Here is a 27,483-nt window from a genome sequence, read left to right as displayed (position 1 = left end):
ACTACATCTTAACCTGTCCTGATACCATGAGGTAAAGTAAAGATATGACTAGACACTACATCTTAACCTGGCCTTATGCCATGAGGTAAAGTAAAGATATGACTAGACACTACATCTTAACCTGTCCTGATACCATGAGGTAACGTAAAGATATGACTAGACACTACATCTTAACCTGACCTTATACCATGAGGTAAAGTAAAGATATGACTAGACACTACATCTTAACCTGGCCTTATACCATGAGGTAAAGTAAAGATATGACTAGACACTACATCTTAACCTGTCCTTATACTATGAGGTAAAGTAAAGATATGACTAGACACTACATCTTAACCTGACCTTATAGCATGAGGTAAAGTAAAGATATGACTAGACACTACATCTTAACCTGTCCTGATACTATGAGGTAAAGTAAAGATATGACTAGACACTACATCTTAACCTGTCCTGATACCATGAAGTAAAGTAAAGATATGACTAGACACTACATCTTAACCTGTCCTTATACCATGAGGTAAAGTAAAGATATGACTAGACACTCCATCTTAACCTGGCATTATACCATGAGGTAAAGTAAAGATATGACTAGACACTATATCTTAACCTGTCCTTATACCATGAGGTAAAGTAAAGATATGACTAGACACTACATCTTAACCTGTCCTTATACCATGAGGTAAAGTAAAGATATGACTAGACACTACATCTTAACCTGTCCTTATACCATGAGGTAAAGTAAAGATATGACTAGACACTACATCTTAACCTGGCCTTATGCCACGAGGTAAAGTAAAGATATCACTAGACACTACATCTTAACCTGTCCTTATACCATGAGGTAAAGTAAAGATATGGCTAGACACTACATCTTAACCTGTCCTTATACCATGAGGTAAAGTAAAGATATGACTAGACACTACATCTTAACCTGTCCTGATACCATGAGGTAAAGTAAAGATATGACTAGACACTACATCTTAACCTGTCCTTATACCATGAGGTAAAGTAAAGATATGACTAGACACTACATCTTAACCTGTCCTTATACCATGAGGTAAAGTAAAGATATGACTAGACACTACATCTTAACCTGTCCTTATACCATGAGGTAAAGTAAAGATATGACTAGACACTACATCTTAACCTGACCTTATACCATGAGGTAAAGTAAAGATATGAGTAAACACTACATCTTAACCTGGCCTTTTACCATGAGGTAAAGTAAAGATATGACTAGACACTATATCTTAACCTGTCCTTATACCATGAGGTAAAGTAAAGATATGACTAGACACTACATCTTAACCTGACCTTATACCATGAGGTAAAGTAAAGATATGACTAGACACTACATCTTAACCTGTCCTGATACCATGAGGTAAAGTAAAGTAATGACTAGACACTACATCTTAACCTCTCCTGAAACCATGAGGTAAAGTAAAGATATGACTAGACACTACATCTTAACCTGGCCTTATGCCATGAGGTAAAGTAAAGATATGACTAGACACTATATCTTAACCTGGCCTTATACCATGAGGTAAAGTAAAGATATGGCTAGACACTATATCTTAACCTGGCCTTATACCATGAGGTAAAGTAAAGATATGGCTAGACATTACATCTTAACCTGTCCTTATACCATGAGGTAAAGTAAAGATATGAGTAGACACTACATCTTAACCTGTCCTTATACCATGAGGTAAAGCAAAGATATGAGTAGACACTACATCTTAACCTGTCCTGATACCATGAGGTAAAGTAAAGATATGACTAGACACTACATCTTAACCTGTCCTGATACTATGAGGTAAAGTAAAGATATGACTAGACACTACATCTTAACCTGTCCTGATACCATGAGGTAAAGTAAAGATATGACTAGACACTACATCTTAACCTGTCCTGATACCATGAGGTAAAGTAAAGATATGACTAGACACTCCATCTTAACCTGGCATTATACCATGAGGTAAAGTAAAGATATGACTAGACACTACATCTTAACCTGGCCTTATACCATGAGGTAAAGTAAAGATATGGCTAGACACTACATCTTAACCTGTCCTTATACCATGAGGTAAAGTAAAGATATGACTAGACACTACATCTTAACCTGTCCTGATACCATGAGGTAAAGTAAAGATATGAGTAGACACTACATCTTAACCTGTCCTGATACCATGAGGTAAAGTAAAGATATGACTAGACACTACATCTTAACCTGTCCTGATACCATGAGGTAAAGTAAAGATATGACTAGACACTACATCTTAACCTGTCCTGATACCATGAGGTAAAGTAAAGATATGACTAGACACTCCATCTTAACCTGGCATTATACCATGAGGTAAAGTAAAGATATGACTAGATACTACATCTTTACCTGGCCTTATACCATGAGGTAAAGTAAAGATATGGCTAGACACTACATCTTAACCTGTCCTTATACCATGAGGTAAAGTAAAGATATGACTAGACACTACATCTTAACCTGGCCTTATACCATGAGGTAAAGTAAAGATATGGCTAGACACTACATCTTAACCTGTCCTTATACCATGAGGTAAAGTAAAGATATGACTAGACACTACATCTTAACCTGTCCTTATACCATGAGGTAAAGTAAAGATATGAGTAGACACTACATCTTAACCTGTCCTTATACCATGAGGTAAAGTAAAGATATGACTAGACACTCCATCTTAACCTGGCATTATACCATGAGGTAAAGTAAAGATATGACTAGACACTATATCTTAACCTGGCCTTATACCATGAGGTAAAGTAAAGATATGGCTAGACACTACATCTTAACCTGTCCTTATACCATGAGGTAAAGTAAAGATATGAGTAGACACTACATCTTAACCTGTCCTGATACCATGAGGTAAAGTAAAGATATGACTAGACACTACATCTTAACCTGTCCTTATACCATGAGGTAAAGTAAAGATATGACTAGACACTACATCTTAACCTGTCCTTATACTATGAGGTAAAGTAAAGATATGACTAGACACTACATCTCAACCTGGCCTTATACCATGAGGTAAAGTCAAGATATGAGTAGACACTACATCTTAACCTGTCCTTATACCATGAGGTAAAGTAAAGATATGACTAGACACTACATCTTAACCTGTCCTTATACTATGAGGTAAAGTAAAGATATGACTAGACACTACATCTCAACCTGTCCTTATACCATGAGGTAAAGTAAAGATATCACTAGACACTACATCTTAACCTGGCCTGATACCATGAGGTAAAGTAAAGATATGACTAGACACTACATCTTAACCTGTCCTTATACCATGAGGTAAAGTAAAGATATGACTAGACACTACATCTTAACCTGTCCTTATACCATGAGGTAAAGTAAAGATATGACTAGACACTACATCTTAACCTGTCCTTATACTATGAGGTAAAAGTAAAGATATGACTAGACACCACATCTCAACCTGGCCTTATACCATGAGGTAAAGTAAAGATATGGCTAGACACTACATCTTAACCTGGCCTTATGCCATGAGGTAAAGTAAAGATATGACTAGACACTACATCTTAACCTGTCCTTATACCGTGAGGTAAAGTAAAGATATGACTAGACACTACATCTTAACCTGTCCTTATACCATGAGGTAAAGTAAAGATATGACTAGACACTACATCTTAACCTGTCCTTATACCATGAAGTAAAGTAAAGATATGACTAAACACTACATCTTAACCTGTCCTGATACCATGAGGTAAAGTAAAGATATGACTAGACACTACATCTTAACCTGTCCTTATACCATGAGGTAAAGTAAAGATATGACTAAACACTACATCTTAACCTGTCCTGATACCATGAGGTAAAGTAAAGATATGACTAGACACTATATCTTAACCTGTCCTGATACCATGAGGTAAAGTAAAGATATGACTAGACACTACATCTTAACCTGACCTTATACCATGAGGTAAAGTAAAGATATGACTAGACACTATATCTTAACCTGTCCTTATACCATGAGGTAAAGTAAAGATATGACTAGACACTACATCTTAACCTGTCCTTATACCATGAGGTAAAGTAAAGATTTGACTAGACACTACATCTTAACCTGGCCTTATACCATGAGGTAAAGTAAAGATATGACTAGACACTACATCTTAACCTGTCCTTATACCATGAGGTAAAGTAAAGATATGACTAGACACTACATCTTAACCTGGCCTTATACCATGAGGTAAAGTAAAGATATGACTAGACACTACATCTTAACCTGTCCTTATACTATGAGGTAAAGTAAAGATTGACTAGACACTACATCTTAACCTGACCTTATACCATGAGGTAAAGTAAAGATATGACTAGACACTACATCTTAACCTGTCCTGATACTATGAGGTAAAGTAAAGATATGACTAGACACTACATCTTATCCTGTCCTGATACCATGAGGTAAAGTAAAGATATGACTAGACACTACATCTTAACCTGTCCTTATACCATGAGGTAAAGTAAAGATATGACTAGACACTCCATCTTAACCTGGCATTATACCATGAGGTAAAGTAAAGATATGACTAGACACTATATCTTCACCTGTCCTTATACCATGAGGTAAAGTAAAGATATGACTAGACACTACATCTTAACCTGTCCTTATACCATGAGGTAAAGTAAAGATATGACTAGACACTACATCTTAACCTGTCTTTATACCATGAGGTAAAGCAAAGATATGACTAGACACTACATCTTAACCTGGCCTTATGCCATGAGGTAAAGTAAAGATATGACTAGACACTACATCTTAACCTGTCCTTATACCATGAGGTAAAGTAAAGATATGACGAGACACTACATCTTAACCTGTCCTTATACCATGAGGTAAAGTAAAGATATGACTAGACACTACATCTTAACCTGTCCTTATACCATGAGGTAAAGTAAAAATTTGACTAGACACTACATCTTAACCTGTCCTTATACCATGAGGTAAAGTAAAGATATGACTAGACACTACATCTTAACCTGTCCTTATACCATAAGGTAAAGTAAAGATATGACTAGACACTACATCTTAACCTGTCCTTATACCATGAGGTAAAGTAAAGATATGACTAGACACTACATCTTAACCTGGCCTTATACCATGAGGTAAAGTAAAGATATGAGTAGACACTACATCTTAACCTGTCCTTATACCATGAGGTAAAGTAAAGATATGACTAGACACTACATCTTAACCTGTCCTGATACCATGAGGTAAAGTAAAGATATGACTAGACACTACATCTTAACCTGACCTTATACCATGAGGTAAAGTAAAGATATGACTAGACACTACATCTTAACCTGTCCTTATACCATGAGGTAAAGTAAAGATATGACTAAACACTACATCTTAACCTGTCCTGATACCATGAGGTAAAGTAAAGATATGACTAGACACTACATCTTAACCTGTCCTTATACCATGAGGTAAAGTAAAGATATGACTAAACACTACATCTTAACCTGTCCTGATACCATGAGGTAAAGTAAAGATATGACTAGACACTACATCTTAACCTGGCCTTATGCCATGAGGTAAAGTAAAGATATGACTAGACACTACATCTTAACCTGTCCTGATACCATGAGGTAACGTAAAGATATGACTAGACACTACATCTTAACCTGACCTTATACCATGAGGTAAAGTAAAGATATGACTAGACACTACATCTTAACCTGGCCTTATACCATGAGGTAAAGTAAAGATATGACTAGACACTACATCTTAACCTGTCCTTATACTATGAGGTAAAGTAAAGATATGACTAGACACTACATCTTAACCTGACCTTATAGCATGAGGTAAAGTAAAGATATGACTAGACACTACATCTTAACCTGTCCTGATACTATGAGGTAAAGTAAAGATATGACTAGACACTACATCTTAACCTGTCCTGATACCATGAAGTAAAGTAAAGATATGACTAGACACTACATCTTAACCTGTCCTTATACCATGAGGTAAAGTAAAGATATGACTAGACACTCCATCTTAACCTGGCATTATACCATGAGGTAAAGTAAAGATATGACTAGACACTATATCTTAACCTGTCCTTATACCATGAGGTAAAGTAAAGATATGACTAGACACTACATCTTAACCTGTCCTTATACCATGAGGTAAAGTAAAGATATGACTAGACACTACATCTTAACCTGTCCTTATACCATGAGGTAAAGTAAAGATATGACTAGACACTACATCTTAACCTGGCCTTATGCCACGAGGTAAAGTAAAGATATCACTAGACACTACATCTTAACCTGTCCTTATACCATGAGGTAAAGTAAAGATATGGCTAGACACTACATCTTAACCTGTCCTTATACCATGAGGTAAAGTAAAGATATGACTAGACACTACATCTTAACCTGTCCTGATACCATGAGGTAAAGTAAAGATATGACTAGACACTACATCTTAACCTGTCCTTATACCATGAGGTAAAGTAAAGATATGACTAGACACTACATCTTAACCTGTCCTTATACCATGAGGTAAAGTAAAGATATGACTAGACACTACATCTTAACCTGTCCTTATACCATGAGGTAAAGTAAAGATATGACTAGACACTACATCTTAACCTGACCTTATACCATGAGGTAAAGTAAAGATATGAGTAAACACTACATCTTAACCTGGCCTTTTACCATGAGGTAAAGTAAAGATATGACTAGACACTATATCTTAACCTGTCCTTATACCATGAGGTAAAGTAAAGATATGACTAGACACTACATCTTAACCTGACCTTATACCATGAGGTAAAGTAAAGATATGACTAGACACTACATCTTAACCTGTCCTGATACCATGAGGTAAAGTAAAGTAATGACTAGACACTACATCTTAACCTCTCCTGAAACCATGAGGTAAAGTAAAGATATGACTAGACACTACATCTTAACCTGGCCTTATGCCATGAGGTAAAGTAAAGATATGACTAGACACTATATCTTAACCTGGCCTTATACCATGAGGTAAAGTAAAGATATGGCTAGACACTATATCTTAACCTGGCCTTATACCATGAGGTAAAGTAAAGATATGGCTAGACATTACATCTTAACCTGTCCTTATACCATGAGGTAAAGTAAAGATATGAGTAGACACTACATCTTAACCTGTCCTTATACCATGAGGTAAAGCAAAGATATGAGTAGACACTACATCTTAACCTGTCCTGATACCATGAGGTAAAGTAAAGATATGACTAGACACTACATCTTAACCTGTCCTGATACTATGAGGTAAAGTAAAGATATGACTAGACACTACATCTTAACCTGTCCTGATACCATGAGGTAAAGTAAAGATATGACTAGACACTACATCTTAACCTGTCCTGATACCATGAGGTAAAGTAAAGATATGACTAGACACTCCATCTTAACCTGGCATTATACCATGAGGTAAAGTAAAGATATGACTAGACACTACATCTTAACCTGGCCTTATACCATGAGGTAAAGTAAAGATATGGCTAGACACTACATCTTAACCTGTCCTTATACCATGAGGTAAAGTAAAGATATGACTAGACACTACATCTTAACCTGTCCTGATACCATGAGGTAAAGTAAAGATATGAGTAGACACTACATCTTAACCTGTCCTGATACCATGAGGTAAAGTAAAGATATGACTAGACACTACATCTTAACCTGTCCTGATACCATGAGGTAAAGTAAAGATATGACTAGACACTACATCTTAACCTGTCCTGATACCATGAGGTAAAGTAAAGATATGACTAGACACTCCATCTTAACCTGGCATTATACCATGAGGTAAAGTAAAGATATGACTAGATACTACATCTTTACCTGGCCTTATACCATGAGGTAAAGTAAAGATATGGCTAGACACTACATCTTAACCTGTCCTTATACCATGAGGTAAAGTAAAGATATGACTAGACACTACATCTTAACCTGGCCTTATACCATGAGGTAAAGTAAAGATATGGCTAGACACTACATCTTAACCTGTCCTTATACCATGAGGTAAAGTAAAGATATGACTAGACACTACATCTTAACCTGTCCTTATACCATGAGGTAAAGTAAAGATATGAGTAGACACTACATCTTAACCTGTCCTTATACCATGAGGTAAAGTAAAGATATGACTAGACACTCCATCTTAACCTGGCATTATACCATGAGGTAAAGTAAAGATATGACTAGACACTATATCTTAACCTGGCCTTATACCATGAGGTAAAGTAAAGATATGGCTAGACACTACATCTTAACCTGTCCTTATACCATGAGGTAAAGTAAAGATATGAGTAGACACTACATCTTAACCTGTCCTGATACCATGAGGTAAAGTAAAGATATGACTAGACACTACATCTTAACCTGTCCTTATACCATGAGGTAAAGTAAAGATATGACTAGACACTACATCTTAACCTGTCCTTATACTATGAGGTAAAGTAAAGATATGACTAGACACTACATCTCAACCTGGCCTTATACCATGAGGTAAAGTCAAGATATGAGTAGACACTACATCTTAACCTGTCCTTATACCATGAGGTAAAGTAAAGATATGACTAGACACTACATCTTAACCTGTCCTTATACTATGAGGTAAAGTAAAGATATGACTAGACACTACATCTCAACCTGTCCTTATACCATGAGGTAAAGTAAAGATATCACTAGACACTACATCTTAACCTGGCCTGATACCATGAGGTAAAGTAAAGATATGACTAGACACTACATCTTAACCTGTCCTTATACCATGAGGTAAAGTAAAGATATGACTAGACACTACATCTTAACCTGTCCTTATACCATGAGGTAAAGTAAAGATATGACTAGACACTACATCTTAACCTGTCCTTATACTATGAGGTAAAAGTAAAGATATGACTAGACACCACATCTCAACCTGGCCTTATACCATGAGGTAAAGTAAAGATATGGCTAGACACTACATCTTAACCTGGCCTTATGCCATGAGGTAAAGTAAAGATATGACTAGACACTACATCTTAACCTGTCCTTATACCGTGAGGTAAAGTAAAGATATGACTAGACACTACATCTTAACCTGTCCTTATACCATGAGGTAAAGTAAAGATATGACTAGACACTACATCTTAACCTGTCCTTATACTATGAGGTAAAGTAAAGATATGACTAGACACTACATCTTAACCTGGCCTTATGCCATGAGGTAAAGTAAAGATATGACTAGACACTACATCTTAACCTGGCCTTATGCCATGAGGTAAAGTAAAGATATGACTAGACACTACATCTTAACCTGTCCTTATACCATGAGGTAAAGTAAAGATATGACTAGACACTACATCTTAACCTGTCCTTATACCGTGAGGTAAAGTAAAGATATGACTAGACACTACATCTTAACCTGGCCTGATACCATGAGGTAAAGTAAAGATATGACTAGACACTACATCTTAACCTGTCCTTATACCATGAGGTAAAGCAAAGATATGAGTAGACACTACCTCTTAACCTGTCCTGATACCATGAGGTAAAGTAAAGATATGACTAGACACTACATCTTAACCTGTCCTTATACCGTGAGGTAAAGTAAAGATATGACTAGACACTACATCTTAACCTGGCCTTATGCCATGAGGTAAAGTGAAGATATGACTAGACACTACATCTTAACCTGTCCTTATACCATGAGGTGAAGTAAAGATATGAGTAGACACTACATCTTAACCTGTCCTTATACCAAGAGGTAAAGCAAAGATATGAGTAGACACTACATCTTAACCTGTCCTGATACCATGAGGTAAAGTAAAGATATGACTAGACACTACATCTTAACCTGTCCTGATACCATGAGGTAAAGTAAAGATATGACTAGACACTACATCTTAACCTGTCCTTATGCCATGAGGTAAAGTAAAGATATGACTAGACACTACATCTTAACCTGTCCTTATACCATGAGGTAAAGTAAAGATATGAGTAGACACTACATCTTAACCTGTCCTTATACCATGAGGTAAAGCAAAGATATGAGTAGACACTACATCTTAACCTGTCCTGATACCATGAGGTAAAGTAAAGATATGACCAGACACTACATCTTAACCTGTCCTTATACCGTGAGGTAAAGTAAAGATATGAGTAGACACTACATCTTAACCTGTCCTTATACCATGAGGTAAAGTAAAGATATGAGTAGACACTACATCTTAAGCTGTCCTTATACCATGAGGTAAAGTAAAGATATGGCTAGACACTATATCTTAACCTGTCCTGATACCATGAGGTAAAGTAAAGATATGACTAGACACTACATCTTAACCTGTCCTTATACCGTGAGGTAAAGTAAAGATATGACTAGACACTACATCTTAAGCTGTCCTTATACCATGAGGTAAAGTAAAGATATGACTAGACACTACATCTTAACCTGTCCTTATACCATGAGGTAAAGTAAAGATATGACTAGACACTACATCTTAGCCTGGCCTTATACCATTAGGTAAAGTAAAGATATGACTAGACACTACATCTTAACCTGTCCTTATACCATGAGGTAAAGTAAAGATATGACTAGACACTACATCTTAACCTGTCCTGATACCATGAGGTAAAGTAAAGATATGACTGGACACTACACCTTAACCTGTCCTTATACCATGAGGTAAAGCAAAGATATGAGTAGACACTACATCTTAACCTGGCCTTATACCATGAGGTAAAGTAAAGATATGACTAGACACTACATCTTAACCTGTCCTTATACCATGAGGTAAAGTAAAGATATGACTAGACACTCCATCTTAACCTGGCATTATACCATGAGGTAAAGTAAAGATATGAGTAGACACTACATCTTAACCTGGCCTTATACCATGAGGTAAAGTAAAGATATGACTAGACACTACATCTTAACCTGGCCTTATACCATGAGGTAAAGCAAAGATATGAGTAGACACTACATCTTAACCTGTCCTGATACTATGAGGTAAAGTAAAGATATCACTAGACACTCCATCTTAACCTGGCATTATACCATGAGGTAAAGTAAAGATATGAGTAGACATTACATCTTAACCTGGCCTTATACCATGAGGTAAAGTAAAGATATGAGTAGACACTACATCTTAACCTGGCCTTATACCATGAGGTAAAGTAAAGATATGACTAGACACTACATCTTAACCTGTCTTTATACCATGAGGTAAAGTAAAGATATGACTAGACACTACATCTTAACCTGTCCTGATACCATGAGGTAAAGTAAAGATATGACTGGACACTACATCTTAACCTGTCCTTATACCATGAGGTAAAGCAAAGATATGAGTAGACACTTCATCTTAACCTGGCCTTATACCATGAGGTAAAGTAAAGATATGACTAGACACTACATCTTAACCTGTCCTTATACCATGAGGTAAAGTAAAGATATGACTAGACACTCCATCTTAACCTGGCATTATACCATGAGGTAAAGTAAAGATATGAGTAGACACTACATCTTAACCTGGCCTTATACCATGAGGTAAAGTAAAGATATGAGTAGACACTACATCTTAACCTGGCCTTATACCATGAGGTAAAGCAAAGATATGAGTAGACACTACATCTTAACCTGTCCTGATCCTATGAGGTAAAGTAAAGATATCACTAGACACTATATCTTAACCTGGCATTATACCATGAGGTAAAGTAAAGATATGAGTACACACTACATTTTAACCTGGCCTTATACCATGAGGTAAAGTAAAGATATGAGTAGACACTACATCTTAACCTGGCCTTATACCATGAGGTAAAGCAAAGATATGAGTAGACACTACATCTTAACCTGTCCTGATACTATGAGGTAAAGTAAAGATATCACTAGACACTCCATCTTAACCTTGCATTATACCATGAGGTAAAGTAAAGATATGGCTAGACACTACATCTTAACCTGTCCTTATACCATGAGGTAAAGCAAAGATATGAGTAGACACTACATCTTAACCTGTCCTGATACTATGAGGTAAAGTAAAGATATCACTAGACACTCCATCTTAACCTGGCATTATACCATGAGGTAAAGTAAAGATATGGCTAGACACTACATCTTAACCTGTCCTTATACCATGAGGTAAAGCAAAGATATGAGTAGACACTACATCTTAACTTGTCCTTATACCATGAGGTAAAGCAAAGATATGAGTAGACACTACATCTTAACCTGTCCTGATACCATGAGGTAAAGTAAAGATATGACTAGACACTACATCTTAACCTGTCCTTATACCATGAGGTAAAGTAAAGATATGAGTAGACACTACATCTTAACCTGTCCTTATGCCATGAGGTAAAGTAAAGATATGACTAGACACTACATCTTAACCTGTCCTTATACTATGAGGTAAAGTAAAGATATGACTAGACACTACATCTTAACCTGTCCTGATACCATGAGGTAAAGTAAAGATATCACTAGACACTACATCTTAACCTGTCCTTATACCATGAGGTAAAGCAAAGATATGAGTAGACACTACATCTTAACCTGTCCTTATACCATGAGGTAAAGTAAAGATATGAGTAGACACTACATCTTAACCTGTCCTTATACCATGAGGTAAAGTAAAGATATCACTAGACACTACATCTTAACCTGTCCTTATACCATGAGGTAAAGTAAAGATATGAGTAGACACTACATCTTAACCTGTCCTTATACCATGAGGTAAAGCAAAGATATGAGTAGACACTACATCTTAACCTGTCCTGATACCATGAGGTAAAGTAAAGATATGACTAGACACTACATCTTAACCTGTCCTTATACCATGAGGTAAAGTAAAGATATGAGTAGACACTACATCTTAACCTGTCCTTATGCCATGAGGTAAAGTAAAGATATGACTAGACACTACATCTTAACCTGTCCTTATACTATGAGGTAAAGTAAAGATATGAGTAGACACTACATCTTAACCTGTCCTTATACCATGAGGTAAAGTAAAGATATCACTAGACACTACATCTTAACCTGTCCTTATACCATGAGGTAAAGTAAAGATATCACTAGACACTACATCTTAACCTGTCCTTATACCATGAGGTAAAGTAAAGATATGACTAGACACTACATCTTAACTTGGCCTTATATCATGAGGTAAAGTAAAGATATGACTAGACACTACATCTTAACCTGTCCTTATACCATGAGGTAAAGTAAAGATATGACTAGACACTACATCTTAACCTGTCCTTATACCATGAGGTAAAGCCAAGATATGAGTAGACACTACATCTTAACCTGTCCTGATACCATGAGGTAAAGTAAAGATATGACTAGACACTACATCTTAACCTGTCCTTATACCATGAGGTAAAGTAAAGATATGAGTAGACACTACATCTTAACCTGTCCTTATACCATGAGGTAAAGCAAAGATATGAGTAGACACTACATCTTAACCTGTCCTTATATCATGAGGTAAAGTAAAGATATGACTAGACACTACATCTTAACCTGGCCTTATACCATGAGGTAAAGTCATCCGTCATCTTCTTTTTGAAACACTAAAGTTATTATTGTCATGCCATAGCATTAGTTGCTACTGAATGACGAAACTTTGGTTCTGCGGTACTCTATTACCAATTGAATTTATCACGAGCTAATCAACCACTAACAATAAAGCCAGTTACAAATCCGTCGGTATCGAATGACTTGAATACTTCCTTTGTTTATATTGCTAAACAACTTTATTGTAGTTCTTTAATATTGTTGTTTTATGGCCGAGTTGCTTAAAGTAGTTCTAACAATTACAGAGTGCCACAGCTAAGCTGGGCTCTTCAGGGGAAGGATGCTTTAAGGTTCAACAGCAGGTATGTTTGTATAACTTTGTATTGACATAAGTGATAATCAACAAAATGATGTGTTTATTACATGCCAAAACTAAAATGAGAAGACAGAAATCATAAATTATTGAGCGAGTTGAACAAAAGTGTTTTAAAAGTTGGTAATCTAATAGTATTGTGGATGCTGAATTGTAGGATATAGTAACAGAAAGTTCATAACTGCAATATGATGGTGGATGTAGTATGTTGGTGTCACGGAAAATAAGACCAAGAGGTCGTAGACAAATAATATTATGTTGTTTTAATATTTTATTTTAATATATATAATATATGTTATTTTAATATTCTGTTTTATTATATAATAAAATATTAATATTATGTTTTAACATTCTGTTATATTATATGCTATTAGACTTCTAACGTTTGTGTATGCAAGTGTTGGTGCTAAGATATGTAACAACGTTACAGAGTAGCAATGTGTAGCATCGTTGCTACTAGTAATGTGTAGCAACATTTGGTGCTATGATGCTATCAACCTAGTGTCGTGAGATAATATTTCTGTTATTTCATCTGTTTTACAGTTTTTCCAGAAGCTGACATCTCTGAATCAACTATGGCTTACAAGCCGTTGCTAAAACTATTCCTGCTCTGCTCAACTCTTTTATCTCAGGCGCAGATATTAAAAGCACAGACAACAATGAACTCAACGGCCGCTGGAGGAGCCAATTCTACAACTACTTCCCCCTTAAGTAATATAGCCAATGTTTATTTTTTCAACCAAAGATGACAACTGTTAACATATCAAAATCAAAACAGTATGCATATGCATTTAAATAAAAGCTTATAGAAGCAAACACCAGTGGCACATATCATTTGTAGACATCACAGAAGACTATAATGAAACAGCTACACCTGCGGAATGGTCGACAAACCCTTCAGTTAATGCTACAGATCTGAACTCCACTTCTACCCAGGCTAGTGAAACTACTACAAGTTCATTGGGTAAGTTTAGACTTTGTAGTTTTAATATTTAAACAGAATAGAAAATTTGTATATCTGCATTTTCAATTCGAGCTGATAGATGCAAACACGAGTGGCACATACTATTTGTAGACAGCACAACAGGTTCGAATGAAACAGCTACACCTATGGAATGGTCGACAAACACTTCAGCTAATGCTACAGATGTATACTCCAATTCTACCTGGGCCAGTGAAACTACTACAGGCTCATTGGGTAAGTTTATACTCCTCAATTTTAATATTTCACAGCAAAGCTATATATTATAACGCAATACAACATAATACGCTATATATAATATACTGCAATATAACTATTATTAATTCTATCAAATGGCAAACTAGCTCACATGTACAGCTTGCTCGAGTTTTGTAAACCGTCATTTTAAAACTATAAAACTTTAGAGACATTTAATAACCATTTTATCTTGCTAAAAATCACAGCATTTCAAAAAATGATTAGCAAATTTCTAATCAATTACAAAAAAACTTAAATTTGAGAATTGTTAGATTGAGCGGTAAAGTATGTACTGTCAACACTATCATAGCAATAAGAGAAGCTGAACAGTGCATTGACTTCCGAAGCAATTTCGTAATAATGCATTAATTCAAATTTAAAAAACGCCACAATTCCTGTCTGGTATTACACTGTTAGCCTGAGCCCAGGCACTGGCTCTGTTTGCAAAATCATTTGTAAAAGCGATGAAAAATAATCAATTTTCTGAAATGGGATTATTGATTAAACACTTGTTGTTTTAAAGACAAGTTGATATGCAATTAATGTCTTTTATCTTAAAAACAAAGTTGGATATTTGGATATATTTGATGTTTAGCCAAACTGCTACCTTTCACACCGATCACCTTCAACCAAAGCTATAGGCTTTTTCTGATGCTACTTTCTCCTTTTTTGTAGATTCACTCCCCACAACCCCTGAAGAATATGTCTGGACAACTCCCGCAGCTTGGAATTCAGCAAGACTCTATCCTTGGGGCTCAGGGCAAGGAGATGTTGATATATTAGATGCTCCTGAGTATTGGACCAAATACTACAAGTGTCATAGTGTTTCATTGAATGGGAAAGCTGGCTCAGTTTTCTTCAACAAACGTCACTACGCTATTAATGTAAGTTTCATTCCATAACACTAATCTAAAAAGAAGAGTGGAATATTAAAAATCACAAAAAAGCCATTGATGAGAGTCAATAATGATTCATTTAACCACCTCTCAACTGAAAGCTTAAACACTGGCTCACACTGTATCACTGTACCTTAAGACACTTATGTATTAGCCTCATCTAACTTTCGCGTTTTCGCGGAGTCATCCTCTCGCAAAAATTCCATGAGCAAAACTAAACTATCATAACGAATGAGTGAAAACGCGGAATTAAACAGCTTTGTTCAAAAATAGTCCAAGAAAAAAATGACAGCAAGCGATCAAATTGCATTATCGATCTCATCTACACCATTCTATCTGCGGTTCACAATTACAAACTACCCCAAATTGAAAATCTTTTCTTACCGGTGAACCGAACTTGAGGAATCTAATTATGTTTGTTCTACTGCATTCATTTTCACATCACTATACTTTTGCACTCATCAGAGCTGCGAAATTAAGTTGCATCGAAATTTTACTCTGTATGCTACTCACGAAACTAAATACTAGCGAAATATAAGTGTCCTAGCGTATGTCGGTTTTAATTACGCAATACTGATGGACACCTGTAACAACAATGTTCACACTATCATAATCCATCCACGTTTGCATCAGCGAAATTCCCACGAAATAGCACCCTCATTATACAATGTAGTCATGGAAACGAAGAATTACAGGTCCCGCAGCAACTGCCATGAAAGAAAATGTGGATTGAGCTGTTCGCAACGGCTGATCAATAATGCCAAGGGGTACAATTGTTATAAAAGTACGCAGCACATTGCATAAGCTGTCGTAAAAGTTCCAAACAAAGTATTGATTTACGGTGCATATAATCACTAATATGACGATGCTGACATATGGCAACTTAGTTTGAACCAGCCATTGTGATAGACATAGCGTGAACCAGCCTTTGTAAGGGACATGGTGTGAGAGCTTTGTTCTCTTCCGCTATTCAAATTCAGCACCGCAATTCTGTGATAGGCATCAGATGGTACGAGCGAGAAGAGATGTGGCAGCACAAACTATTTTTTAGAATAGATGTGTAAGCACTAGGAGCATTGTATTCTTGTACGGTTGAAGATGTTTGCATCACTTGGGTTTTTTTTAAATCTTTTGTTTGAAGAATTAAAAAACAATATGATTGCAGTAATTCTTTGGTTTCTATTGAAAGTGAAAAAGACGGTTAGAAGTGGTCATGAACTTCATTGTCCAAAGTGCCTGCAGTAGAAGTTGTGCTATAAATAGAGGTTTTGCGCAACGGAATTGTTGGCTACATGTTTAATTAGACAGCCAGCAATTTCAGAACCAGAGCTATGGGACATGGTCTCTGAATATCCCTAGCTATGTTTTAGCTCATTTACGTGTTTAAGAGCAACAAATCATCAAAAGTTATTTTCTTAGTTTTAAAGTTTTTAAGAAATATCAGTAAACAATTTATCAAAGCTGTTTTTACACAAAAATGTTGCTTATCCGCAATAAGCTAAATCCAATTTTTAGGTTTATACATTGTCGAGTTTGCTGCAACAATATTTGACTTGTTTTAAATGCAGACATTAAATGAATCAAATTACTTTACGTATCTATCATGTAATATAACCCAAAAATCAAACAGTATCGATGACTAAGTTTAATTAAATTTATTTTCAATCAATTTAATTAAACTTAGGAAAAACAAAGATGTTTACAATATTGTAACATTTATTGTCTTTTGAATAACACATATAAAATTAATTGTAAGTTTAATTTGTTGTAATATATTGTAAATGAACTACCATAGATTCCGTAATAAAGCATAAACATAATGCAAGATACTAAGAAAAATTTTTATATGCCTAAAATATAACAATTATATTATACACAGTTGTAATTAATCCATCGGATGCCCAGTGAACTTCACTTTCTCGATCACTTATCGACGTGGATGTGTTTTTGCTGGTGATTCCATTACATATGTCATTGCTGCAGCAAATGATCCAAGTATTTAGGAGTCTTAAATTCAACATAATTAATAACCATTTTCTTTTAAACTCTTGAGTATTTATGAAAATAATATAGTTGATAAAGAGAAAGTTGTCTCCTCTCTTACAACTGACAAGATAACTCTAAGACTTAAAACTAATATGATCACTCCTGCATAAAATGATAATCTACATGTTGATGTAATACGTTTCATATGATCTAAATAAAATGAATTTGCTAGTCCTTTTGAATTATACCTCTGCTATAGATATGCACTAACGGAGTTGTGGCCCTTGACTTTGACTGGAGGCAGTATTATCCCTGGAAATTCGGACTCTACTACTGGTACATTAAGTACTCATTTTTCTCTCCCCTCTGGAGCATAGCAGATGAACTGGCAATGAGTCTTCTCTCAGATGATTGGCCACAAGCTCGCACCCAAATCTACTACCATGTATATGAACGTGCTGTAGGAATGAGTAATGACACAGCAGCCATCTTGTCTCGTGCTGAACAGGATGTTGCTGCCTCTGGTAATACGCTGCTTTCTATAGGGTTTTTACTGAACAATCAATAGTATTTATAGCAATAGTAGTAAAATATTAACATTTTGACCTTTATCTGTGGCATACATTTTAGAGAGAAAACAACTCCAATAGCATCATGCGGCAATTGGTACAAGAGATACAATAGATTTTCCATAATGTAGAACTTTTAGGTTATTGGTAGTATATTTATCCAATAGCCAAATATAAATTATTGGGCTTCTGTTTTCTGAGATTTCTATAAGAAACAATTATTTTCCTAGTTAGAAGAGATGCTAGCATTCATGCATAAGACAATTCATGGTACCTTAAACCCACTAAATCATATTTCTTACATCATGTTCACTATCTATACTTGTGTTTGTTATTTACCAACCAAAAGTTTTTATTTGAATTAAATGGCTGGTTCACAGACAGTCACTTGGCCGTATGCAATAACCATTCAACTGTCCGAATAAATGCAAAGTTTGTGATCAAGCCTTATCACACTAACAATTTCTATAAATACAATGCAAATGTAAAATAATTATTTTTCATTTGATGGGTTTCAAGTTTTACAGAATTCAGTTGCTAGCAGCAAAATATGTTTGTGTCACCTTTACATTAATCAACTATAAACAACAGTTACGTGTTCTCATCCTTTAGCCGAGGGAGTAGAAGGATTTGAAGCTTCATGGGTGCTTGTGGTAACCTGGGTTAACATGGCAGCTGACATCGGCTGCAGGTGGCCTCTCATGTATAAAAGACTTAACAGTGATTATGAGTGGTGGTACAATAGTTGGTACCGCAGTGTGGTGGAGCAACGTGTTGAGAGATGCAAACTGGAGGTAGAAACTTTCAAGGTGATTATATTAATTTGTTCATCACTGCCTTTTCATTTACAAAGATTGGTTCTGCATTAACTCCATTGCTCTAAAGATTTATTCTGATTTTAACAAATAAATTTGTTTTTCATCTGTAGAGAGTTGTAGGAGGTTAAGATAACTAGGTTAGGCTGTATAACGCTGTAGGAGGTTGCCAAGTGGCTTCAAACAAGAATACTTAATGCAATTCACCTCGGTGCCCAAGGCTATTTACCTATACAAGCAGCTTATATCTGTTATACTGAGCTGATTTGTTCCGGCTAGAAACTTGTGTTTGGCCACCATGTAGATATACGACACGGCTATTTCACTGTTTATATTAAGTCTATTTGTCTATTCTTTAGCTCAGCATAAATTGAAGCCAGTCGTAGTTAATTCTTTGTATTTACACAAACAGACAAAACCTTTTGATAATTTATGAAAATATTATCACAAGAGTAGACAAACCCCTTAATCAAGTATAATAAATTTATATAATAGTTTTAGTAAATGCATATTCACTATATCGAAAACTTTTATAAAAAAAAAGGTTAGCGGTGTTTGAGGTAGCGTAAACTTAAGAATTTTCGAATATCCACAAAACAGTTTACTCACCCAATCATGTGGTCTTAAACTCAAAAAGAATAATTAACTTAAGCTCTTAGGTAAAATATTTCAAACAATTGAAAAATCTAAACATAGCATTGGGGACCACGGCTAGAATGGGGACAACATGGGGACTAGCCCTAGTTGTCCACAAAATTTGTGGAAGTGACTAATACCTTTTGTTATTTAGTATAAGAGCACCTGCAAAAATGTCAGTAGCATGACCCCATATTTAACAATATTTTATGTCGAAGCAAGCCTTAATTGCATTTGAACCCAATGAATGCTGTTATTCAGACCCGATAAGTATTTGAAGAGTACCTCCTTACATAGAAGCTACTCTGAATGGCTTTTTAATAGTATCCTGATCTGTTTTCTAGTTGAACCACTTCCAGGCAGTCTATATAACTGATGGTGTCTACTCCTACATCAAATACAACTACCCTGAGGAAGGCATCAACTGGGTCTACCCTGGTAGGTGATAAGTAGTTCATTATACTTATTAACTCGTCTGACTTTAGATTCTAAAAACTTTGCATCGTACAATTTAATATTCTTAAAAACTCAACACTCGGAGTGTTTACAGCTGACTAAATGCTTCTTTAGAAAACTGAACATTTAATAATGTTAGTCTGACCAAATAGATATTATCTGTTATCATGCAAGTAGAGTTTGTAAGTACAAAATGAATAGTATAAGAGACAATTTCAGAGCTGACTCCTGTAGTAGTTATGTACTACTGTAGCTGTCTTATGTAGTAGTTATGTACTACTGTAGCTGTCTTCTGTAGTAGTTATATGTACTAATGTAGCTGTCTTCTGTAGTAGTTGTGTACTACTGTAGCTGACTTCTGTAGTAGTTATGTACTACTGTAGCTGACTCCTGTAGTAGTTATGTACTACTGTTATAGCTGTCTTCTGTAGTAGTTATGTACTACTGTAGCTGACTTCTGTAGTAGTTGTGTACTACTGTAACTGTCTTATGTAGTAGTTATGTACTACTGTAGCTGACTTCTGTAGTAGTTGTGTACTACTGTACCTGTCTACTGTAGTAATTATGTACTACTGTTGCTGACTTCTGTAGTAGTTGTATACTACTGTTGCTGACTTCTGTAGTAGTTGTGTACTACTGTAGCTGTCTTCTGTAGTAGTTATGTACTACTGTAGCTGTCTTCTGCAGTAGTTATATGTACTACTGTTGCTGACTTCTGTAGTAGTTATATGTACTACTGTTGCTGACTTCTGTAGTAGTTGTGTACTACTGTTGCTGACTTCTGTAGTAGTTATATGTACTACTGTAGCTCTCTTCTGTAGTAGTTGTGTACTACTGTAGCTGACTTCTGTAGTAGTTATGTACTACTGTAGCTGACTTCTGTAGTAGTTGTGTACTACTGTAACTGTCTTATGTAGTAGTTATGTACTACTGTAGCTGACTTCTGTAGTAGTTATATGTACTACTGTTGCTGACTTCTGTAGTAGTTATGTACTACTGTAGCTGACTTCTGTAGTAGTTGTGTACTACTGTACCTGTCTTCTGTAGTAATTATGTACTACTGTTGCTGACTTCTGTAGTAGTTATATGTACTACTGTAGCTGTCTTCTGTAGTAGTTATGTACTACTGTAGCTGACTTCTGTAGTAGTTGTGTACTACTGTAACTGTCTTATGTAGTAGTTATGTACTACTGTAGCTGACTTCTGTAGTAGTTATATGTACTACTGTTGCTGACTTCTGTAGTAGTTATGTACTACTGTAGCTGACTTCTGTAGTAGTTGTGTACTACTGTACCTGTCTTCTGTAGTAATTATGTACTACTGTTGCTGACTTCTGTAGTAGTTGTGTACTACTGTAGCTGTCTTCTGTAGTAGTTATGTACTACTGTAGCTGTCTTCTGTAGTAGTTATATGTACTACTGTAGCTGACTTTTGTAGTAGTTATATGTACTACTGTTGCTGACTTCTGTAGTAGTTATATGTACTACTGTTGCCGACTTCTGTAGTAGTTGTGTACTACTGTTGCTGACTTCTGTAGTAGTTGTGTACTACTGTAACTGTCTTCTGTAGTAGTTTTGTACTACTGCAGCTGTCTTCTGTAGTAGTTACATGTACTACTGTAGCTGACTTCTGTAGTAGTTATATGTACTACTGTTGCCGACTTCTGTAGTAGTTGTGTACTACTGTTGCTGACTTCTGTAGTAATTGTGTACTACTGTAGCTGTCTTCTGTAGTAGTTATGTACTACTGTAGCTGTCTTCTGTAGTAGTTATGTACTACTGTACCTGTCTTCTGTAGTAATTATGTACTACTGTTGCTGACTTCTGTAGTAGTTGTGTATTACTGTTGCTGAATTCTGTAGTAGTTATGTACTACTGTTGCTGACTTCTGTAGTAGTTATGTACTACTGTAGCTGACTTCTGTAGTAGTTATGTACTACTGTTGCTGACTTCTGTAGTAGTTGTGTATTACTGTTGCTGAATTCTGTAGTAGTTATGTACTACTGTTGCTGACTTCTGTAGTAGTTATGTACTACTGTTGCTGACGTCTGTAGTAGTTGTGTACTACTGTACCTGTTTTCTGTAGTAATTATGTACTACTGTTGCTGACTTCTGTAGTAGTTGTATACTACTGTTGCTGACTTCTGTAGTAGTTGTGTACTGCTGTAGCTGTCTTCTGTAGTAGTTATATGTACTACTGTAGCTGTCTTCTGTAGTAATTGTGTACTACTGTTGCTGAATTCGGTAGTAGTTGTGTACTACTGTAGCTGTCTTCTGTAGTAGTTGTGTACTACTGTAGCTGACTTTTGTAGTAGTTATGTACTACTGTTGCTGACTTCTGTAGTAGTTGTGTACTACTGTTGCCGACTTCTGTAGTAGTTGTGTACTACTGTAACTGTCTACTACTTCTGTGACACAGCTTCTCCTTTTCAAGATTTAAATATCTATAGCTAGAACTACACCCATACTTACATACCTACACACAATTTTTTGAAATATATATATATTTCTCAAAGTATGTCTGTCATTTTGGCTATTGCGCTTGCTGATTATTTTACTGATGCGGCCACGTGTTACAATGCTCTTGTTAAGGAATATTTTTCGTAAGGTTCAATTGCTATATCTGGGGTCAAAGCCAATTTTTCTCACACGGACAGTTATATCGTCTCCGTATCATCGTATTCAAAGTTTTGATGGATGGAACAGTTCTGGTGGAACAGTAACCTTTTTATACCACACACACACTTCTAGGCAAGAATTGTTATTATTATTTATACATATTCAGGATTTTTATTTTGTTTTCTCAGTTCGTATTAATTGTATCATTACCGACTTAATTTAGCTATTACTTGCTAATTATTTTACACTTACATCTAAGCTTTTTTATAGTCGTGTTATTTTTTTCAATTTGTTTTACCTGTACAAAACATTCCCTTTATGATAAAGTTTAAAAGTTGTTTGACAAAGTTTGAAAACATTTACAGTTATTTTTATTTTCTCTTTTAATTAATATCAATTACACAAAATGCTTCTTTCCTGAGATGTAATTTAAAAGTTAGAATGGTAAGTGTTGTTATATGTTAAATACAAATCAATTTTCTGACCAAATACCTTTGTATTACCTGGGCAACGCCAGGTAGCACAGCTAGTACTTTTATATTATATAAATATACTAATATACACAAGTATATATAAGAAATTCACGATTATAAGCAAGATGGCTTCAGAATGCTGTTATTATAGTAAGCAGCTAGCTTAAGTTACTACTTATATATATAAGTACATATAAATATATATAAATATAAATAAACATATATATATATATATATATAATAGATAAGTGGTCAGGCCTACTGCTAACAGCACTCTACGCTCTAAAAAGTGCGGAGTGTTATAACTAACTAGAGTGTGGAATAGGTTAATTTTACTTATCTTTATTCCAGATTGATGTTTTATTCTGGGGTCACGACAGGTCTGTTTCGTGCTGGTGCACTCTTCAGGTGACTTGTGTTGAATACAAGTCACCTGAAGAGTGCACCAGCACGAAACAGACCTGTCGTGACCCCAGAATAAAACATCAATCTGGAATAAAGATAAGTAAAATTAACCTATTCCACACTCTAGTTAGTTATATATATATATATATATATATATATATATATATATATATATATATATATATATATATATATATATATATATATATATATATGGGCGCAATAACACCGACGCATAAAATGTGGCTTGCCCAAATACCAACAACAATCAACTCAGGTGAGTTGCAGAAAAGTGCGCTATTGGGAACAGCTAAGATCTTGAGACGAGTGCTCAAACTCCCAGGTCTCTGGTAGGAGACCCGAGTTAGAGCAGAATTTACCACCCATACGGGGTATCCGGGGTGAGGAAACAATTTTTATATATATATATATATATAAATATATATATATATTTATATATATTCATTTATATATATATTTATATATATACATATATATACATATATATATATGTATATAATATATGTATATTACTTATAGTAAGATGCATATATTACTTTACTTTTGATATATTTAATATTTTTTCTATTATATATGTTATATACAGATATAATATAAAAAATATTATGAGTAAAGTAATATATATATACATGTATATACATGTAGATATATATATGGACCATATTCATCTTCATCAGCATATATCTGTATATTTACCATTTGTACTTTTAAGGCTTAAACGCTGACACACCATCATCAGCAATTCAAAGTGCTAGGAGTCTCTATGGAGTTGCAACAAATGGTTTCCAGTCTCCAAACGCTACCGGCTCCATCAAATATAATCTCAGGAATAGTGGTACCTTGAACTTGATAGACATAGACACAACTGCAGGCAACATGTTGGGTAAGCTACATGTATGTGAATACATTTGGGTTGAATAGAAGCAGTTATGGTAATAAAAAGATAAAGTCTTCGTACACATTTATAAATGACATCGTTATATGTTTTTGCTGCTCATGAATGTGTAATCATTAGATAGTCTTTTAGTGTAAGCGGTAGAGGATATTTCAATTTAAGTTTGTCATCGAAGTACATCTACTTTGTAGATGAGCGTGTTGGAGAGTGGCTGTTCAGAGTGGAGGAATCAGTTGGAGAAGTAGAGGCACGGGTTCAGTGTAAAAAATGGGTTTCCACTCAGAATTATTCCTTGTACCATTTATTCAACTCTCAGTCACACTGTCCACAGACTGTTCGGCAAGCCTTCTGGGACTTTGGGTAAGCGCTTGAATATGAACCAATTAGTCAATTAGCATACTTACTAACCCCCATTAACTACATGAATCCCATGAGATCAAATGAGTCACAGATTACTTCACTAATTAGCACCCTGTAATAAAATAATGGTAACAATGCTGTATCTAATAGTATATCCAATTTGTATAATAACTGGATCGCTTGTATCATGTGTCGGAATGGCCGCACTTGTTGCCTTTTGATTGACATGCTATTCTAACTGGCCTAAATGATGATTGTGATTTTTTCAGTGCAAAGTAAAAGGGGCAAACCAGGGCATTCTCCCTGGTTATATAATAAAGCTTGAATGTGCTCCTAGAAGTGTACAACACATTGTTATATAAGTGTGAAAGCATGTCGACATAGAAGTATACAACATTTCCTTATAAAAGTGTACAATATGCCATCATTGAAGTGTACAACATGCCGTTATAGAAGTAGGTATATAACATGTCTATATAGAACTGCAAAACATGTGATCATATAAGTGTACAATATGTTGATCTACAAGTGTTCAGAAATTAGGACACGCATGTTTATCTTCAAGTATTGCTGCAAACTATATAAACATTGCTCGAGTTGGACTAAAATGCATTTTTATCACTTTCAATACAACTGATCACAAATGTGATTACATGCTATTATGTTGTCAATCACAACTGTATCAATCCAGTATCTTATCTTTTTCTGGAGTAATTTTTGGTGACTTTTCGTATTGAAAACCATATGTTGCCGGATATTTAGCTAATACTCTTATGCACTCTCAATTAAGAATCTTACTCCTCTATATACATTAATTTCAGTGCCTGTTGTCTGTCATTTGTCCAGCTACAGAACTAAAGTCTTAGGAATAAAACACCTGCATTGCACTGGATTCGAACTCAAAACCTCCAGGCCTACAAACAGGCTCACTAACCACTAAATTAAGCTGTTTTACCATCCTATGGGATCATTATACACTATATAATACTTATGCACAAACTGCCCATACTTGTGCAGCTTACGGTATACTAGGCATGCATGACATTGTACTTGACGTGGAATGTAATGTTTATAAACAATTCAGGATTATAAGCAAGACGGCTTCAGAAGACTTTTATTATAGTAAGTTACTAGCTTAAGTTACTAGCTTAAGTTACTAGCTTAAATTACTCAAACTTATTGGGTAAAGAAACTTAGCCATTGGCAACTAAATTTAGTAACTACCGATGTGCTAAATTTTCCATGCAAAACCTTTTTTTATTTGCCGTGCAATGCTGGGTATTTATCTAGTTCTAGTCTAAAACTAACTCTTTATGTATAAATAAAAACATAAAGAAAAGTTAGTTAAAGCAAGGCTTTACATATCACAGCACTAGATTTGTATGGTTAGAACATACCTTCACTTTTGATTACTTTTACAGGTTCCGCACATACTCTTATCAGTCCAACAGCGGGTTCAGATCTCGGTGTATGCAGTCTGTTTTTCCTCACGAAGACTGGAATCTGAAGCAACGCTGCTGTTATAATGTCACCAGGCCTTCCGATTCGTATGGCTCACTCATCACAGAGTTTCCCTATCATGGTCACGTGGTCGATCCCGTATGTAGTTTTTGCATGCAAGATTTTGACATATATCATAGCAACCAATCAAACCATCATGAGTCGGACTTTGTCTAGACAGATGCTATATATATCAGGAATAGTCAAACAACATTGACAATCATACACTGTTAAATTATTTTATACACTGTTCAAATATTTGATAAGCTAATAAAAGATCTAAAACATTTTTCCTTTACAACCAAAGTTTTACTTAAATGTAAACTTTCTCCTAAAATGACTAGCATTTTTGTATAAAAATTAGTAAGACTTTGACAAAAACAAAACAAACATTGAGAAAAGAAATGCTAGGTAATTCTGAAAACTAAACTTGAAGAATAAAAACTTAATTCTACAGAAACATTAAGATCTTCAACTTGATGAAGATGTCATTTGGTAATGGCTGCCGCATGTCATCTGTTTTACTCTTATTCTTTTTGCACCTCACAGTTCAACGTAACAGATGAAGAGGATGGATACTTGAAGTGCTGTGTCTATTCTAATGACACCTGCAAAGATTTCTACAGCGTTCGTCCTGTTAATGACGGGAGGTTCTACATACCACCTGTAGTTAGTAAGTATATGTCAACACTAATTAGC

General features: G+C 35.3%; 2 protein-coding genes across 2 annotated transcripts in view; one reads left to right on the top strand and one right to left on the bottom strand.

Annotated features, from left to right (window-relative positions):
- The window catches only part of LOC137397436 (small ribosomal subunit protein uS5-like), a 476,780-nt gene that overhangs the window by 346,777 nt on the left and 102,520 nt on the right, over positions 1-27,483 (bottom strand). The window lies entirely within an intron of this gene.
- Positions 13,894-27,483, top strand: part of LOC137397394 (mucin-like protein) — a 75,269-nt gene continuing 61,679 nt past the window's right edge. The window contains exons 1-12 of the mRNA XM_068083687.1: positions 13,894-13,924; positions 14,479-14,646; positions 14,777-14,899; positions 15,011-15,133; positions 15,830-16,038; positions 18,296-18,560; positions 19,218-19,414; positions 20,401-20,494; positions 24,742-24,912; positions 25,116-25,284; positions 26,706-26,883; positions 27,334-27,457. Of these exons, the coding sequence (XP_067939788.1) occupies positions 14,511-14,646; positions 14,777-14,899; positions 15,011-15,133; positions 15,830-16,038; positions 18,296-18,560; positions 19,218-19,414; positions 20,401-20,494; positions 24,742-24,912; positions 25,116-25,284; positions 26,706-26,883; positions 27,334-27,457 (1,789 nt within the window). The 5' untranslated portion in view covers positions 13,894-13,924; positions 14,479-14,510. The remainder of the gene's footprint in view (positions 13,925-14,478; positions 14,647-14,776; positions 14,900-15,010; positions 15,134-15,829; positions 16,039-18,295; positions 18,561-19,217; positions 19,415-20,400; positions 20,495-24,741; positions 24,913-25,115; positions 25,285-26,705; positions 26,884-27,333; positions 27,458-27,483) is intronic.

Source organism: Watersipora subatra, chromosome 1, assembly GCF_963576615.1.
Source record: "Watersipora subatra chromosome 1, tzWatSuba1.1, whole genome shotgun sequence".
Classification (NCBI taxonomy): Eukaryota; Metazoa; Bryozoa; class Gymnolaemata; order Cheilostomatida; family Watersiporidae; genus Watersipora; species Watersipora subatra.
Note: the sequence above shows the minus strand (reverse complement) of the source record. Positions and strands in the feature narration are given on the sequence as shown.